This window comes from Vespa mandarinia, chromosome 9 (genome assembly GCF_050613455.1).
Source record: "Vespa mandarinia isolate Hongniang chromosome 9, ASM5061345v1, whole genome shotgun sequence".
NCBI lineage: Eukaryota > Metazoa > Arthropoda > Insecta > Hymenoptera > Vespidae > Vespa > Vespa mandarinia.
The window spans coordinates 1,052,501-1,069,980 of NC_140818.1; the positions used below are offsets into that span (position 1 = coordinate 1,052,501).

Genomic DNA, 17,480 nt, shown 5'->3' on the forward strand with positions numbered 1-17,480 from the left:
AGTTGAACCCTCACGAAAACGAGACATTTTAATCTCGGGTCGTTAAACTTTCAATCACTCGCAAAATCTCGTTGACTTGTCTTTTTTCGTAATGATGTATGAAAAAAAAAGAGAAAAAAATTAAAAACAAAGAGAAAAAAATTAAAAGGATTAAGTAACGTAAAGAAGGAAACAAAATTAAAAAGACAAGGAGAAGGGAAAAAGAGAGAAGGAGAGACGAAGATAGAGAGAATGAATAAAAAAGAAAGAAACAAAGAAAGAGAGAGAGAGAAAGAGAGAGAGAGAGAGAGAGAGAGAGAGAGAGTGAGAGAAAGTAACAAAAGAAAATATGAGTAAAAATTAAACAACGTCAAGCAATTCTAGTGTATGTCTCTGTATTCGCGTTTTCAGGTTAACTCTTCCGTTCTTGTTCTTCTTGCTGGGATTATTATATTTCACATGTGTGTCTATGTGTGTGTATGTGTGTGTTTATGTTTGTATTATACGGATTCGTGTCTGTGGGGAAATATATCAAGCGGAAGAATCAAAAACGAACTGGAAATTGCTGCGTGCATGCGCGTTAGAACATGCTCTTTCAGATCGCTTATCGTATAGTTCATAATAAACAGAGAAAACAAGGGAGAAAGAAAGAGAAAGAGTGAATGCATTCGATCGACGACAAAGTATATTCCCGTTGCGATACTTTTTTCTCAATCGAGGCTCGACTCACTCACGAAGTTATAGTATAAAATCGATATTTGTCATAAATCATGGGCAACGTTTTACACTTTTATCGGGTTTAATCGAGATTGCCGTTTTAGATTTTTGTTTTATTTACGATTAGACCGCGTAATTTATAACAATGCTGTCGCACAGTCTTTACATAACAAATTTTTTTCTTCGATCTTTTTTCTTTTTCTTATTTTTTCCGTTTTTCTTCCTTAATTTTTGTTTTCTCTTTTTTTCTTTATCCACCCTCTCGCTCCAAGGAAAGAAAAAAATTTCCTATTGTCAAATAAGTTACTCGTTTTCTTTTCTCGATAATTCTTTTTTTACATTGTACCATAAAAATAAATTATTAATTTTTATTTATTTCAAAGAGAAAAAAAGAGGATAAAGAAACAAAAATTTTATCCGATAAAATAAATTTCATATCGATTAAATTATAAAGTTACGAGTAGTATGTATGGAAAAGAGAGAGAGAGGGAGAGAGAGAGAAAGAGAGAGAGAGAGAGAGACAACGATTGCTTAGAAAACAGCGTGCAACAAGAGGTTAACAAGTGGTAAAAATTGTACGGTGGACTTTGCCAATTTTTGGCACGTTACCCTGATACGTATGAAATATATATATTTAAGGTGGCCGTATTTTCTAGTGACTTTTAATTCAACGATTGCAAACTTTCTGCTGATAGTTATCTTTTTTGTTCTTTTTTTTTCTTGTTCTTTTTATTTATGTTACTCTGATACGTATGAAATATAAACATTTAAGGTAGCCGTATTTTCTAGTGACTCTTAATTCAACGATTGCAAACTTTTTGCTGATAGTTATCTTTTTTGTTTTTTTCTTTTTTCTTATTCTTTTTATTTCTGTTTCCTTATTTTTTTTCTAATATTTCTTTTATTCTAAGAGAATAACGAATAATTTACGATAAAATTTTATCGCCAATAATTATGAGGAATTAGCCTAGATTAGAATTTCATAAACCCAAATTTTTTAATCAGCTTTATTTACTTGACCGGTATTTATATTAATTAATAAATATATATTTTGTGTAATAAATGATTACTATATATGACTATTTTAATCAGTATTTAAAAATAAAATATCAATCATATTCGTGTCTGAGTTTAGTATAAATAATGACGAATTTTATTTAAAATACCGTAAATTATATTATATGTTTAAATATTTTCAAATATTGACAAATGTTTGTGTTTATCAGTAATACGTACCAACCATTTTAATTGCTTCCTGATATTTTATTACAAATATTGATTATTTATTTAAAATACTGATTAATAATGTTTAAAAATATCGATCCAATAAATAATAGTTTTTTCTAATTTTCAATAATTAAAAATTTCTAAAAATATCGATCCAATAAATAGTAGTCTTTTTCTAATTTTCAATAATTAAAAATGATACACATACACACACATATATATATATATATATATATATATATATATATATATATATCAAAGCACGAACTAGGTAATTATTTTAGTATATACGATGGATGCTTATAAGTTTGTTCTTATCATTTTATTACTTTTTCTTATATATATATATATATATGTGCATACTTTATAAAGTGATGATATTAGAAACTTTATCAGTCATTTTCACCCTCATTCTACTTTTTCTCTCTCTTTCTCTCTCTCTCTCTCTCTCTCTCTCTCTCTCTCTCTCTCTCTCTCTCTCTCTCTCTCTCTCTCTCTCTCTCTCTAGTCCATTCTAAATTATATTACATTATATGAGATCATTTAAACGAAACGAACTACGTAAGTACCTATATATCGTTTAGGATGAAGCTGTGCTAAAGTATTATAATGGAGCCATTTTCCTTTTTTTCCTTCTCGATTCCGCAAATACAGGTCGTATCGTAAAAGATACGAAAGGAAGAAAAAACGAAAGAGAAAGAAAGAGAGAGAGAGAGAAAAAGAGAGAGAGAGACAGACAGAGAGGGAGCAATAGAAAGAGAGAGAGAGAGAGATTTAAAGGAAGGGGAAGACAATCTTCTCTTCCTCTCTCTTCCCTATCCCTTCCAACATGAGTCTCGTCACTGATAACGATAGCAGGAAGCACATCGATCCGGAAACGTTGAATAAACGTAGAGTTTATCGTATGTCCTCGGTTCTGGAACATGACCCAGATGAAAGAAAAAGAGAGAGAGAGAGGGAGAGAGAGAGAGAGAGAGAAAGAGAATGAGAAAAGAAGACCAGGTCTCACAACCGAATATTTCTCAACTTCGATCTTTTTAGCCCAGATAGTGGAAGGGATGAGAAAGAGGATAGGGGGTGTAAGGTGTTGCCTTGGTATTTCCGTTCGTTTGATGAAAGAAGCTCGTGATAACTTTGTTAGCTCGAGAAAAAGGATCTCACCCTTCAGCGACGATTCGTTTCACGAGTAACTATTCGTCTCTGCTCTTTCTTTTTCTTTTTTCTTATTCTTATTCTTATTCTTATTCTTATTCTTATTCTTATTCTTATTCTTATTCTTATTCTTATTCTTATTCTTATTCTTATTCTTGTTCGTATTCTTATTCTTATTTTTATTCTTATTCTTTTAATTCCACCTTTATTTCTTATCTCTTTAATATTAAAGCAAAAAAGGGTTCGGTGGATTATATCAACTTAACCTTCACACATCAAGGATTTTATATATTTTTTTTTATAGAAAAAAATCTTTTCTGAAAAAGTGGAAATTATCTTCCAAGAACGGGGATATAATAATAGACAAAGAAAAATTCTAACTTTCCTTCTTAGTATTAATAAGAGAGAGAAAAAAGAAAGAGAAAGATAAAGTGGATTACTTTAAACGAATTACAGGAATTTTTTTATTTTTTTTTATTGAAAAAAATTTTTTTTCTCAAGGGAAATTATCTTCCAATTATAAGAACGGGAAATAATAATAATAATAATAATAATAATAATAATAATAATAATAATAATAATAATATGAAAAAAGCAAAAATTTCTTAGTGTTAACAAAAAAAGAAAGAAAAAAGTGAAAAATAAAAAGAAATATTTCAACCTAACATACAATTCAAGAATTTTTATAATTTTTATAGGAGATTAATTGATATCGCATTTCTTTTTCGTCAGTTTACAATCTCGGAATAATTAAACTTTTTTTTGGTATACATTAAAATGATAATGATGATCATGATGATAATTTCAAGCATTTGTGAATTAAATAGTGAAACTTTGAGATGAAAAAAATTGACCTATTACGAAAATTTCTAATCATTTTTTAAAATTGGATTTAAATACCTTTATAAAAATTGAAATTAGAAAGCTAATATATATTAATCTCTAATATTTTTTTTAAAACGAAATTTGGTATTTATAAGAATTATAAAAAAAAAGTTTCATAATTTTTCTCATGAAAAAATTGATATAATCGTATTCGCCAAGGATTTATCGAAGATTTGTCGAAATTGATCTTTTACAATTAATAAATTACTTACGTATGTATGTACATACATACATATATTATATCCGGAAGTCGAATTTAGTCCTTTTAACGTGATTCCTTTAAATACCAACAGGTGGCGACAAATTCTGTTATCGAAACGTCTTCAGTGCACATCTTTTTATAATGGAATATTTAAAAGGACTTCGATTAAAAAATTGTTTCGATGTTATTTCGAACGCTAATATGTCGATATCTTTTAAATTTGATATACCCGTATTTTTTTCTTTTCAATAAATAATAAATCAATTAAATTACAAAAAAAAAAGAAGTATAAAATGGTCGATTGAAAAAGAGAAAATAAAAAGAAGGAAAAAAAGAAGAAAACAAGTGATCCGAACAAGAACGAAAGAATTTCATCAATATTTCATAAATAAATTAATATTAATGGATGAAAAGTTTCAAAGTGATTTTAAAAATCAATTGCTTTATACGGTCCATGCTCGTAGTTTTACAAGTTAGGCTTGATTGTTTGATGATCTACAAAAAAAAAAAAAAAAAATAGAAAAGAAAAGAAAAATACCAAATTTAGTACAAAAAGTCACAAAAAAAGAGCAATTGATATTGAATATCGTTTAGAAACATTTGGTCCATCATGTAAAATCGATCTCAAACCTGAATTAATATCCATACGAATTATATTCTTTTTCTTCTTCTTTTTTTTTTTTTTAAATTTCTTATTTTACAATCATTGAAATAATAATTGTTATAAAAATCGATATAGTTATGTAAATTAATATACATTTCGATTGAATATGTTATTTTAAGATTATAATATAAATATAAATGTAAAAATTATAACGACGAAAAATATTTTCGACGTTTGATATTGGCGTTTGCCAGAGAACCAACCATATATCCATTGTAATAATAATCTCGGTTATACACACACACACACACACACACACACACAGAGACATATATGTATATGTAAATACATAGATAGATTTGGAACGTGAATGTCTCGGATTAACAACTAGCTCGATTGCGTCCTTGCATGCCAACGGCATCACGGTGTCTTCGTATGTAATGTATTATATCTATCTATACGTACGAGTTGCATACCGATGGCATCACGCGGTGTCTTCGTGTGTACAAACACTACGAAATGTCATTTCCTCATTAGGCGGTCTAGTAGTTTCTATACGTATGTATGTACATACGTACGTACAGTGCACACACAAATTGTGGCTTATGGTGGGTCTACGTTGTTCATGTGATTAAATCGTACCAATGAACACCTTCAAAGAAAATTATTTATCACAGATTGATGATTCAAGATGATTGTACAGATAAAGAAATTATATTTTTTCTTTATCTTTTTTTTTATTCGAAGATATCGGAAATTGGATCAAAAATTATTACTTCTTCTATTTTTGGTTCAAAAATTGTTATCAAAAAAAAAAGAAGGAAAAGAAAAAATGAGAAGGATACACTTAAAATCCAATAATAAAATAGATACATAATCTTGTATATATATATAATAATTGAAAGAGATTATTTAATAACGTAGAAAGAAATGTACAGCTGCCTATCATCTGTTCGTTTAATCGAAACAATCGGCTTTTATCCTGTCGGACTATCAAACCGAATTATTAATCGCATTAATTGCTAACACGGAAAGCTTGTTCTGTCATTATTATTTATCGAAATTGCACGATCCTTTATCGGTAAACAGGATCTTCTTCATCGAAATGTGTAATATATCGTAACAATTACAAATGGAATACAAACAAAATACAAATTTTTTATTAAAAATTCATGCGATTTGCGTTAATATCTAATATGTTTTTACTCGTCAAACGATTAGAATCAACCAATTACATATATATATATATATATATATATATATATATATATATATATATATGAATTTATCGATGTTAACGAACGAACGCATTGGAAGTTACGTGAAAACTTGAATTAAAAGATTAAAATTGAAATAAATCATACGAATGTAGTTTTTTAATCGTTAATTTATATTTTTAATTTTTCATTATTTCATATCTCTGAGAGATAATAGTATTATATTATCATGAAATTTTTATGGTAATAAAGGAAATATAAGGAAAAAGGAGAATTCTTGTAAAACGTTGAATATGAATCACAAGAACTCTACTAATATGCATGGTATCTATACATATATACATATATATGTATATATATATATATATAAAGAGAGAGAGAGAGAGAGAGAGAGAGATGTATATAAATGTGTACACGAACACAAGTATGGGAACAAGAATGTCATACGTGTCGTATAAGAGCACGATATCCGTCTATATCGATCGGCCTAAATCTAACGAGGCGGATTAGCGAGACCCTACGCCATGTATGTAGTTACATACGCCATACCTATCATGACCGCATTGTTCTTCTCGGTTCGAAAAACTTCACCATTACTTTATTCTTATCAACCTTTGAACATTTAAAAATTTACCTATTCCCATTATCGAAGCAAATCATCATTTCTACGTTTCTGTTTTTTTTCTATACCATAACAACTTTAACGTTTTAAAAAGTATGAAAAAATTTTATAAATATATATAAATATATATATATATATATATAAACATATATACACATACATGGAGAGAATAATTAATACAAATTATTTAATATTATAATTGTTGCAATTTCTTTAAGTAAAGAATTCTTCAACTTAAATATTTTAAAATTTCGATGTTTTTAATTATAAACAAATATTTCAAATAATAAATGTTTCATTATAACCGAGCAAGACTCGTTTAGCTGCTGGATAGTTTTTTCTTTTCTTCTCTTATTTTTCCTTTTCTTTCTTGTGCAATCGATTTCAAATTACTTGGTTGGAACAATTTTTTAAATATTCATTAATTTGTTTTGCATTAATGCCATTTTTTAATAATAATTGATTTTATATATTTCGTTGTTAAAAAATTGCAATAATCGAGAAAATTTTCGTACGAAAAATTGTACATGGCTTTTCCCGTAACCGACGTAACAAATAAAAATAAAAGAAAGAAAAAGAAATAAAAAAGTATCCATGCAAATTTTGCATTTTATTGTAATAATAATAATCAATGTTTCCTTTTTCTTTTTCTTATCTTTATCATGTAAGAAACCCGAAGAAATAGTTAGTACTAACGCGTAATAATATTATCGCTAAATCAATATATAGAATACATATCTATTACGTAGCCAGTGTACGTACATTTTATGTATAATATATATATATATATATATATATATATATATATACATATATATACATATATATATATATGTATATATAAAATATATGCAAATATAAATTGTATATATACACACATATATATATATACATTATATATGTATGTATATATATATATGTATGTATAAAATATATGCGAATATAAATTGTATATATACACACATATATATACATTATATATGTATGTGTATATATATATATATATATGTACGTATATAATATGAAATACATATATTCGAGGATATTCTATGCGACATGACAGACGATTTCTTATCTCTGAACGACAGAACAGCTGTGAACGACTTCTGACATTTCATTGGGTCGGCAACAGCAACAAGCAAATAATTAAAATCTTCCTCTTCCTACGTTTCTCGTAACTAATTTTTCCTAACCGTACTCCTTACAATCACGTTTAATATCTACGAATTCGTTTTCCAATAAATATACTTTAATGAATGAGATAATTAGAAGTTTTATATTAATTTCGTATCTGTAATTGCATTTACGAAGACGTTTAAAAATCGAAAGAGTGAAAATAAAAAAACAAAGACGAAAGAAACTTATTGTTAAAGTTTAAGGTTGCCAATTAACAGGAAGATATCTGTTTAAGTTAATTCCTTCTGTTGCAGTATCTTTGAGAAAAGAAAAAAAGAAGAAAAAAAGGGAAGAGAAAGAGAGAGAAAGAGAAACAGAAAGGACAGGGTGAATCAATGAGTCTCCTCTTTGACTCGATTTGAAAGAGCAAATGTGTAAGAAGAAAAATGGTGACGATGCAGGGCCGCTATACTCATTTACAAATCTTTTTCATTTCGAATCGTGCGTGTATATACATATATGTGGATATATATATTAGATTCCCCAAGTATTGTTGGAATTTTCAATATAACAAATATTTTCCAATATAGAAAATATGTTCTTTATTTGAATATACCATAAAATATTAAAGAAGTATTTAAAAAAAATTTTTTTCCGCAATGTTATTTATTTAGATACAGTATATTAAAAATTTTCTGATAAAAAATACACTACGGTGTTACGTTTATTTTTATATGAAATGTTGAAAGTTTCTAATTAAAAAAAAAAATTATTAGTAAATAGTGTCACGTTTATTTAGACACAAGAAGATATAAAAAATTTTTCAATACAAAATGAAATAATACGTATTATTTGTTTATACAAAAAATGTGAAGTAATAAAAAATTCTGACATTAATTATTGGCCGATCCGATATAATAAAAAAAATTATAATGCTTAGAAAAAAAATGTAAAAAATATTTTTCAAGCAGACATTTTCATATGAACGATTGAAACCTAATCGTTTTAATCGATCGATAAACGTGTTGTTGAACGAAAGAAAATTTGTTTCGTTTGTAAATTTTGTAAAAACGCAACGTCAATTTTGAAATGAACAAATAATCGAATGAGATGCAGCAAGAAGACTTCGATCGATCGTATGAGACGGTTCAATAAAACATGAAGACTCGACTTGTAGTACATTTTAATAAACCTTTCAACGAAGCAGAAAAAGAGAGAAAAAGAAAAAGAGAGAGACAAAAAAAAAGAAAAAGAAAGAGAAAGAAAGAGAACACGGCCCTGAGAGTGCAGCTGCTAGACGAATCAACGACCGTCTTCGTCTCGCATAACGATTTCACACGGTACGGATGCAAGCTGTTTGAATTTTGCTTGTTCTATCTCGTTGCATATGGGATGTACCGGTATACCCTTTTATAAAGAATGGACTTGGATCCTGAGAAAGTAATCCCGTCGATGAACCCAAAAGAAAAAGGCGAACAACAGATGGTTACGAACTTCCGACTCTTTAGACATTCGACGCAGAAGTCAAATCGATAATATTACAATGAGTCTGGCTTTGAAACGAGTTCAATTTTTTTTTATTTTTATTGTTAAAAAAAAGGAAGAAGAAAAGAAGGAAAAACGAAATGAAAGAAAAATAAAATAAAATTTATATGATCGAGAACGATTGTTTAGGAAAAATAAAAAAAGAAAATAAAATAAAATTTATATAATCGAGGACGATTGTTTAGAGAAGAAAAAAAAATAATTCAATTGCAATAAATACGAATCAATTCGTTTGTTCTCTTCTTCTTTTCTTTCTTTTTTTTTTTCTTCGAGAAAAAAAGAAATTTGGAATTTATATAATCGGAACTAATTATTTTGAGAAAGAAAAAAATTTAATTTAATTGCGATAAATAAAAATCAATGTTTTTTTTTTAATCTATAATTTAATCTATAATTAATTTTTGTTATAATAAAGAAAGAAAAGGAAAGAAAAAAAAAGAACATGAGATTTCAATATTATTGTATAAATATGGTTAAGTGAAATTTATATTTGAAGGGATTATTTTGAAAAATAAAAATGAAATTTGATTCCAATGAATAAGTAAATATTTTGTTTGATAGGAAATTAAAACAAGAAGAAGAAGAAGAAGAAAGAGTACATAAGATTGATGAAAATTAAATAAGCAATTACGTAACTATTTCCGTAACCTCTTCCAAGTTAAATTTGTTACGGATTGATAAGTCAAATAAACGAGCAAAATTAGAATGAGAGAAAGAGAGAGAGAGAGAGAGAGAGAGAGAGAGAGAGAGAGAGAGAGAATATTTAAGGCATGCAATTATTTTAAATAAGAGAACTTGTACATTTATTTCACGATTTCTAACTTTCAATGCTGTGACCCATAAAATGTTTTTCCTCGTAAAAAAAGTTCCGTTAGCCGTTTATTTATAAATATTATCCAACGAAAAGAAAAATGTACTTACAGCATGTATATATATATAATTATTAAAAAATTTAATACATAGGCAGTCAATTTCGTTAGTAAAATTTTTCTATCTAATTTATTTTATTAATATTTTTTATATCGTTGTTTAACTAAAAAGGAATAATAACAATAATAATATCTTTTATATTTACTACTTCTTAAATTATTATTGCAAAAATACTGCGTATATATATTAAGAAAAAAGATAAGATAAAATAATTAGAAAAAATATATATATAAACACATATATTATATATTGTCCATTAAATATATAAATAATATATATATTTTTATATTTATTTATAAATAAATATAAAAAAATATATAAAATTATATATAAAAATATAAAAGAAAAAAACATATACATATACTTCTGTCTATTTATATCATCACATTTATTTTCCATTTCGTTGTTCAAACTGAAAAAAAGTATATTTCAATGAATTAATTATTGTTAGTATTGCACCAAGATATATATATATATATCGTGATATGTGTATATATATCACGAGAATCAAACTTTTCTAAACGATTTTCTAAGCCCCAAAAGAGGATTAAAATCGAGCAGATTATCAAAGTTTACGAATCAAGAGTTCTTTCGAGCCTTTTTCGTATTATTCTAATTGTGAAGCGCAACGATAAAAAGTGGGTGAGAAAATCGTATCTAGCATTGCAAAGCGACGGCATTTTTTACGACCTACTTTCGGGTTATGCCTATTTCAAGGTTCGTATAACACAAGTAGCATACGTGACCCGCGACGAAGAAGGAAGATTAATTTTCCAAGCATCTCTTATCTCACTCACTTTTATTTTCTCAATTCTTCTATTATTATTTTTTTCTTTTCCTTTCTTTTATTTTTCTTTTTATTTCTTTTTCTCTCCTCACTCTAATATACTCATTCTCTATCCTCCTCTCTCTCTCTCTTTCTCTCTCTCTCTCTCTCTCTCTTTCTCTCTCTCTCTCTCTCTTTCTCTCTCTCTCTCTCTCTCTTTCTCTCTCTCTCTCTCTCTCTTTCTCTCTCTCTCTCTCTCTCTTTCTCTCTCTCTCTCTCTATTTTTCTTACGATACTGGAATACCTATGTTCCTATCATCGCTCTAATGTATTTTCTAGCAAAGAACCGAAGCACCAAAGTTCTTCGATATTAATGGATGAGAACTCGCAAGAAGCCTCCATCGTCGACTATCGATCGATCGAAGATACCACTTGCACTTTGAATGTCGATAAAGAGAGATAGAGGGAGAGAGAGAGAGAGAGAGAGAGAGAGAGAGAGAGAGAGAGAGACATCCCTTGAATAATTCGTTTCTTTGCATTTACCTTTACCTGGGATAAAAAGAAGGAAAGGAGAATAATGTTTTATCGAAAAATAGCCTGAGATCGAGATATTCCTCTAATTCTCATAATATGATTCTTTAGAATCGTTCATAATTCAGAATTCTGCATAAAACAATATCCTAATAACTATCCTAATTCTAATATTTATATCTATGAAGATAATTTAATAAGATTCACGGTTTTTCCTTTCTTCTTTCTTTTCTTTTAACGAATAAATTTCATTCTTAAAGCGAAAGTTTGAAATTTGAATAAAAAAAGGAAAGAAAGAAAGAAAGAAAGAATGAAAAAATAACCCACTAATTTTTAAAATCGACCTTGCATATATAATAAATCACCTATATCAAGATTATATACCGTCCACCTCGATTTCAAGTAAATTTTATTTTATGCTCGATAGTAGTTAATCACGTTGTTGCGTTCATCTTAATAAAACAGTCTATGGATAACACTCAACGACGTATTGTTCTACCTACGAACGAACGGGATAAATCTTTTCGAGTTTCAAGACAAGTCTTGAAAGACGAGTTATAATCCAAAAGCAAAGAACAATGGACTATATGCGACACAAGCGCGCGTGCATCCACACACACACACACACACGCGCGCGCGCGCGCACACACACACACACACATTTATATATACGCGCTCGCATGCATACATATATCTATAAGTAAACGTATCTATATAGACAGTTGGTTCTCCTATATACGTGAAAATTAGAAAGGTTTAGAGACGGGTCGACGTAGAAGAAATAAACGTGGGCATACGGCCAGAGAATCTCAATCTTTCGGATTCTTCTTGCTCTTAGGAGCAATGACTCACGTCCACCATCGAGCTCTGGACCACCGATAATAGAAACCGTGCGGACATGCACATATACACAAACTCTTGGTCGAATCATAAGTAGCAATACCATGCTGAGAACACGTCCGATTGACTCCGTCAAACCGGAATAGAATTCAACGATATTCGCTCAGCGGGATTCTCAACACAAATTGGGATCCTTTTCTTTTTTACCATTGAGCTATGATTTATGATTTCGCAAGAAAAGAAAAAAGAAAAAATTATGATACAAAAGTGACAAGAGAAGAGATAATAAAAACAAATAAAATGTCAATTTTTATTGACACTATGCCGAGAACGATACGATTTCAAAGAGATCGATCTCTCAATTTCAAAGAGAAAGACTCTTTACTTTAATGAAACGATCTAATCCGATATAAAGTAGATAAATAATAAATCCAAAGTAAAAACAATTTTTCCGAATTACATCGATCGATCGAATCTTATATATATATAAGGTTTGTATAAGCTTTTGGATTATAATATATATATATATATATATATATATATATATATATAAATATACATATATATTAATATATATATTAATAATTCAACAGGTGTGCGTCTACTTATGTGATGATCTAACGACTTTACAAAAGAGATTAGAAAAAACATTATTTGGCAAAACGAATGACTCGTATCGTTTCAATACGTAGCCTCTCTTTTGGTCAAGGATAAATTCAAAGGACGACGGGGGATTGCATTTCGTTTAATAGTGCTTTTGTTCGGATAATTGATCGTAAAGCTCGTAGGAAATCACGTAGATGAAGGTGGCTCCCCCATCCAAAGCGCGACAATTTTTTGGACAATCAATAAAGCGTGCGTCACAAGGCATCGTCGATTCTGACGGATGATATCCTAAAAGGGGATAGCACGTTCAACAAAAGTTCGAGAAGGAGTGTATGACAAAAAAGTGAAAGGACGAACAGAGACATTGTGGTTATAGAATTTTTCTCGATCAAAAGTACAAGAAAGAGAAAAGCACATAGGAATGTAGCCATTGTTTCGCGCAGACGTTCGACTCGTCCGCGCACCTACACACAATTCCACGAGTCATTACGAAACACAAGCGCCTGGTTTTGTAGGAAAACCTTTAAGTGGATCTCGACGTTCTCGACCGATAAAGAAAAAAGAAAAAAGAAAAAAAAGGAAGAAGAAAAAGAAAAGCTTGGGTACTAGAATCGATCGTATTTGATTCGTTGAAAGGTCAGAATGATTTTCTAAAAATAGAAAGTAGAAAAGAGAGGAAAAAATATAAAGTAGCACGCATAAGGCACCTTGTTAGAGATTAAACGAAAAACAGCACTAAGAGTGATATCATCGGGAATGGTAATAACGGCAATAACGGAAGTAACGATAGCAGCAACGATAACAACAGTGACAGTAACAATAACAGCCAGCGACAGCAGCAACGGTAACACCAGCAGCAACAACAGCGATAACAGCAGCAGCAGCAGCAGCAACAGCAACAGCAGTAGCGGTAACAGGAGCAATAGCAGCAGCATTCAACGTCCAACTGACCTGATTCTCCGAGTTGAGTAGCTTGAGCTGCTCGTTGATGAGGCTATACTTGGTGCTCTCTTCCTTCCTAAGGGCTCGTTCCTTCTTCAGTTCCGGACTCCAAAACGTCTTGATACTGTGCATCGAGCTACCGAGTTTCTGATTCGTCAGCTCGAGTTCTTTCTTGAGATTACCCAATTCTCTTTGTAGATCGTTGTTCTGATGTTGGAGCTCGCCGATATAACCACCGCTATCTCGCAGCATGTGGGGATTTGGACTTTGCCTTGCCGATCTTGATCCATAAATTTCATCCTCGAGATATAGGCCCCGATCGCGACTACGTTCACGCGGTTCCCGAATCGGTACGAATTCTCGATCATGATCGAGAATACCAGCCGAAGCACGATCGAGGCTAGTGTACCTCGTCGACATGCCCGCCGAGCTGGACATGGCGGGTCTCGAGGCGCTTCTGGATCTGTGATGTCCGCTGCTACCCCCGCCCCCTGTCGACATACTCCTGCCCCTCTCCTCGAGCATGACGGGACTGGCGAGGTCCTCGTCGCGAGAGTAGTACGGGCTTCCCAGCTGATGGTGATGGTAGCTACCGTATCCAAGGTGCTCAGGCGAGTTGTTCCCGCTACGCGTGCCCCTCTTTCGTCCTAGAGGACTTCCGCGACCGCTCGCGTAACTCCTCGAGGGGCTACGGTCGACGGTCGGTAGTTCGCCGACTCGACGACCGCTTCGCGGTGAGCGGGTGCCGCCTCCCGGACCTACCACGCCGCTGCCGCTCGAATAAGGATCGCGAGACATCTCGCGACCACCCCTTTTCTCTTTTCTCAAGCCCCTACCACACTAGAATATACTCCCTCTTCTCTCTTTCTCTCTCTCTCTCTCTCTCTCTCTGTCTCTTTAGTTCTCTCTCTCCTCTCTTCTTTCCTCTCTTCTCTCCTCGTCCCTTCTCTTCTTTTCTCCTTCTCTTTTTACAGACCAGGAGTTTGTGACAGTCGGCCTAGTCCTTTGACCGACTCTCTACGATCAAAACCTATCTCCACTTCTTTCTTCCTTTTTCTTCCCCTTTTTTTCTTCTTATTCTTTTCTCTCTCTATCTCTCTCTCTCTCTCTCTCTCTTTCTCTCTCCTCCTACTTTTAGCCTCCCTTCCGATCGAGCACTTTCAGTCACACCGTCGCGCCCTTACACTTTCGCACGCATCCTCATAAATAACGATCCGTCTGGCTTGTTCACGAAGCACCAGCAGCAAGCAGCCTCTCTTCTCCACCGACCTCTTTTTACTCTTCTTCTTCTTCTTTCTCTCAGCTCTGCTTCCTCTTCATCGTTCCTATGCCAGCCTTAGATCGTTAACGAGCTTCCCTTCGCCCCATTCTCACTATTTCTCACGAAGTTCTACACCGTCGGCGAGCACGTGTGCTCCTAACACCCCCAAAAACTGATCCCCTTCGGTTCTCTTTCACTTCTTTTCTTACTCGTCCGATCCCGGGATCTTTCGTCCGTTCGAAGGTGAGGTCTACTCTACGCGAAGGTATACGTTCACGAACTAGGATCATCGATGTTAAGAATCGTAGCAGATCACCGAATACTCTTATCTCTTTTCCTATTATATTCTTTTAACGTTATAAGGCCCATCATCGGAATGTACCGATCCATTGTCGTCTCATCTCCAATCTTTCTCTCTTTTATAACGGGGCCTCCACCTCCACCTCTCCTAACTCCACCTCCTCTGGCTCGTAACGTACTACGCGCGTGGGTCAGTACGTACGCGTGAGGTCACGACCCTTCTTCGTCGACGATCGATCTTTGACCTTCTTTCGGTGACGAACCCCATCGAGCGGAGCCCGAGATCGAGGGGGAGAGAGAGAAAGATAAGGATGCTGAATATTCACTATTGCTTCTTGTTTTATCCGAAACTATCTCTCTCTCTCTTTTTCTTTCTCTCTCTCTCTCTCTCCCTTTTGCAGTCTCCTTTTCAGCCTCTTTCCAACCTTCCACTATTTATCCTATTTACCCTCTCTTTCTTCTATTGAATTCTCTCTCTCTCTTTCCCTCGTCCTCAAGACGCACACCGGACTAGATGAAGATGAGACGGTATTCTGAACGCGATTAATGAAGGGTGTCGAAAATACTGTGTACTATCAAAGCTACATACGCGCTCTTCTACGCGACCATTTCACGTAACTCGTACGTAAGCTCCCTCCTCCTTATCGATCTCATCCTCTCGCGACTCTTCCGGTTTCCGTAGTCGTCGTCGTCTTCGTCTCGCGTTTCGTGGTATCCGAAATGACTCTTTCTCTCTCTCTCTCTCTCTCTCTCTATCTTCTCTCTCTCTCTCTCTATCTTCTCTCTCTCTCTATCTTCTCTCTCTCTCTATCTTCTCTCTCTCTCTATCTTCTCTCTCTTTCTCTCTCTCTCTTTCTCTCTCTCTCTCACTCTCTCACTCTCTCTCTCCGATACTACTCCAGACTATAAGAATGACCAAGAGAAGAAGAAGTTATTAATTCAACCGGTACCATCATCAACACTACCGATTCACGATCGTCCTGCACCATCACTACTATCACCTACTACCATCATCATCGCCACCTCCATCTACCGCCTTTTTTTTCTTTTTTCTCTACCTCTACTTCTACTTCTTTTTCTTCTTCTTCTATTTCTTCTTCTTCTTTTTTTTCTTCTTCTTCTTCTTCTTTACCAGCACTAGCGGTGCCAATTTTTACCGGTAGCACCACCAACGGCACCGCGCGCGCGCACACTCCCTTGGCTAAACACACGCAAACAAACAAACACACCCACAAACATACACACACCCGAACACGGAACGTTAACACGTCTCTCTCTCTCTCTCCTTTTTTCCTCTCTTGTCACCCTGTCTCTCTCTCTCTCTCTCTCTCTCTCTCTCTCTCTCTGTCTCTGTCTCTGTCTCTCTCTCTCTCCCTCTCTTCCTTTCAGTGCGCGCACGCTCGCTCGCTCTCACGTCCCTATCCCTATCTCTCTCTTTCTCTCTCTCTCTCTCTCTCTCCCTCGCCGACGCGCGTCCTCTCTCGTGCGTCACGGAGAGAGAGATGCCGAAGAGAGAAGAGATTCACGACCCACGACGGATCCGCGCGCACTGACACTGTACTCTAATGCCGAGGCAGCCACACCGAAGGAAAACGACGCCAGGCAAAGACCACCCTCTCCCCACCACTGAAACCCTCACTACTATCACCACCACCACCACCACCGCTTCCGCTACCGCCGCCGCCACTACCCACCATTCCCGCCCTTAAAACTTGCTACTACACACGCTCGGTACTACTACGAGCATCACAATCAGCACCACCACACCACCACTATCACCATTACTACTACTACTACTACTACTAGTACTACGGCCATCATCATTTCGTATTACGATGCTAGCGCCACCATCCACGTCACTAACGTCATCGACGACGACGACGACGACGACGACGACGACTACGACGACGTCGACGTTTATTGCCCGCTCGATTCTCTTCTACACTCTAAGCCTTTACTCCGTACGCCTCCCCCTCCCCCCTGCTCACCCCCCAATCACCATCCTTCGACCCCTCTTTCACTCCATCTCCTCTTTTCT

At 33.5% G+C, this 17,480-nt stretch overlaps 1 protein-coding gene across 4 annotated transcripts in view; it reads right to left on the minus strand.

The window, feature by feature from the left end:
* Nucleotides 1–17,097, minus strand: part of brp (ELKS/RAB6-interacting/CAST family member bruchpilot) — a 79,946-nt gene extending 62,849 nt beyond the window's left edge. Inside the window, exon 1 of one of the 4 annotated variants that reach the window (XM_085659524.1) lies at nucleotides 13,891–17,097. In XM_085659524.1, the coding sequence (XP_085515650.1) occupies nucleotides 13,891–14,679 (789 nt within the window). In that variant the 5' untranslated portion in view covers nucleotides 14,680–17,097. The remainder of the gene's footprint in view (nucleotides 1–13,890) is intronic. The other 3 variants (XM_085659525.1, XM_085659523.1, XM_035877269.2) reach the window with 3 other exon arrangements.
* Between the last annotated feature and the right edge of the window lie 383 nt (nucleotides 17,098–17,480).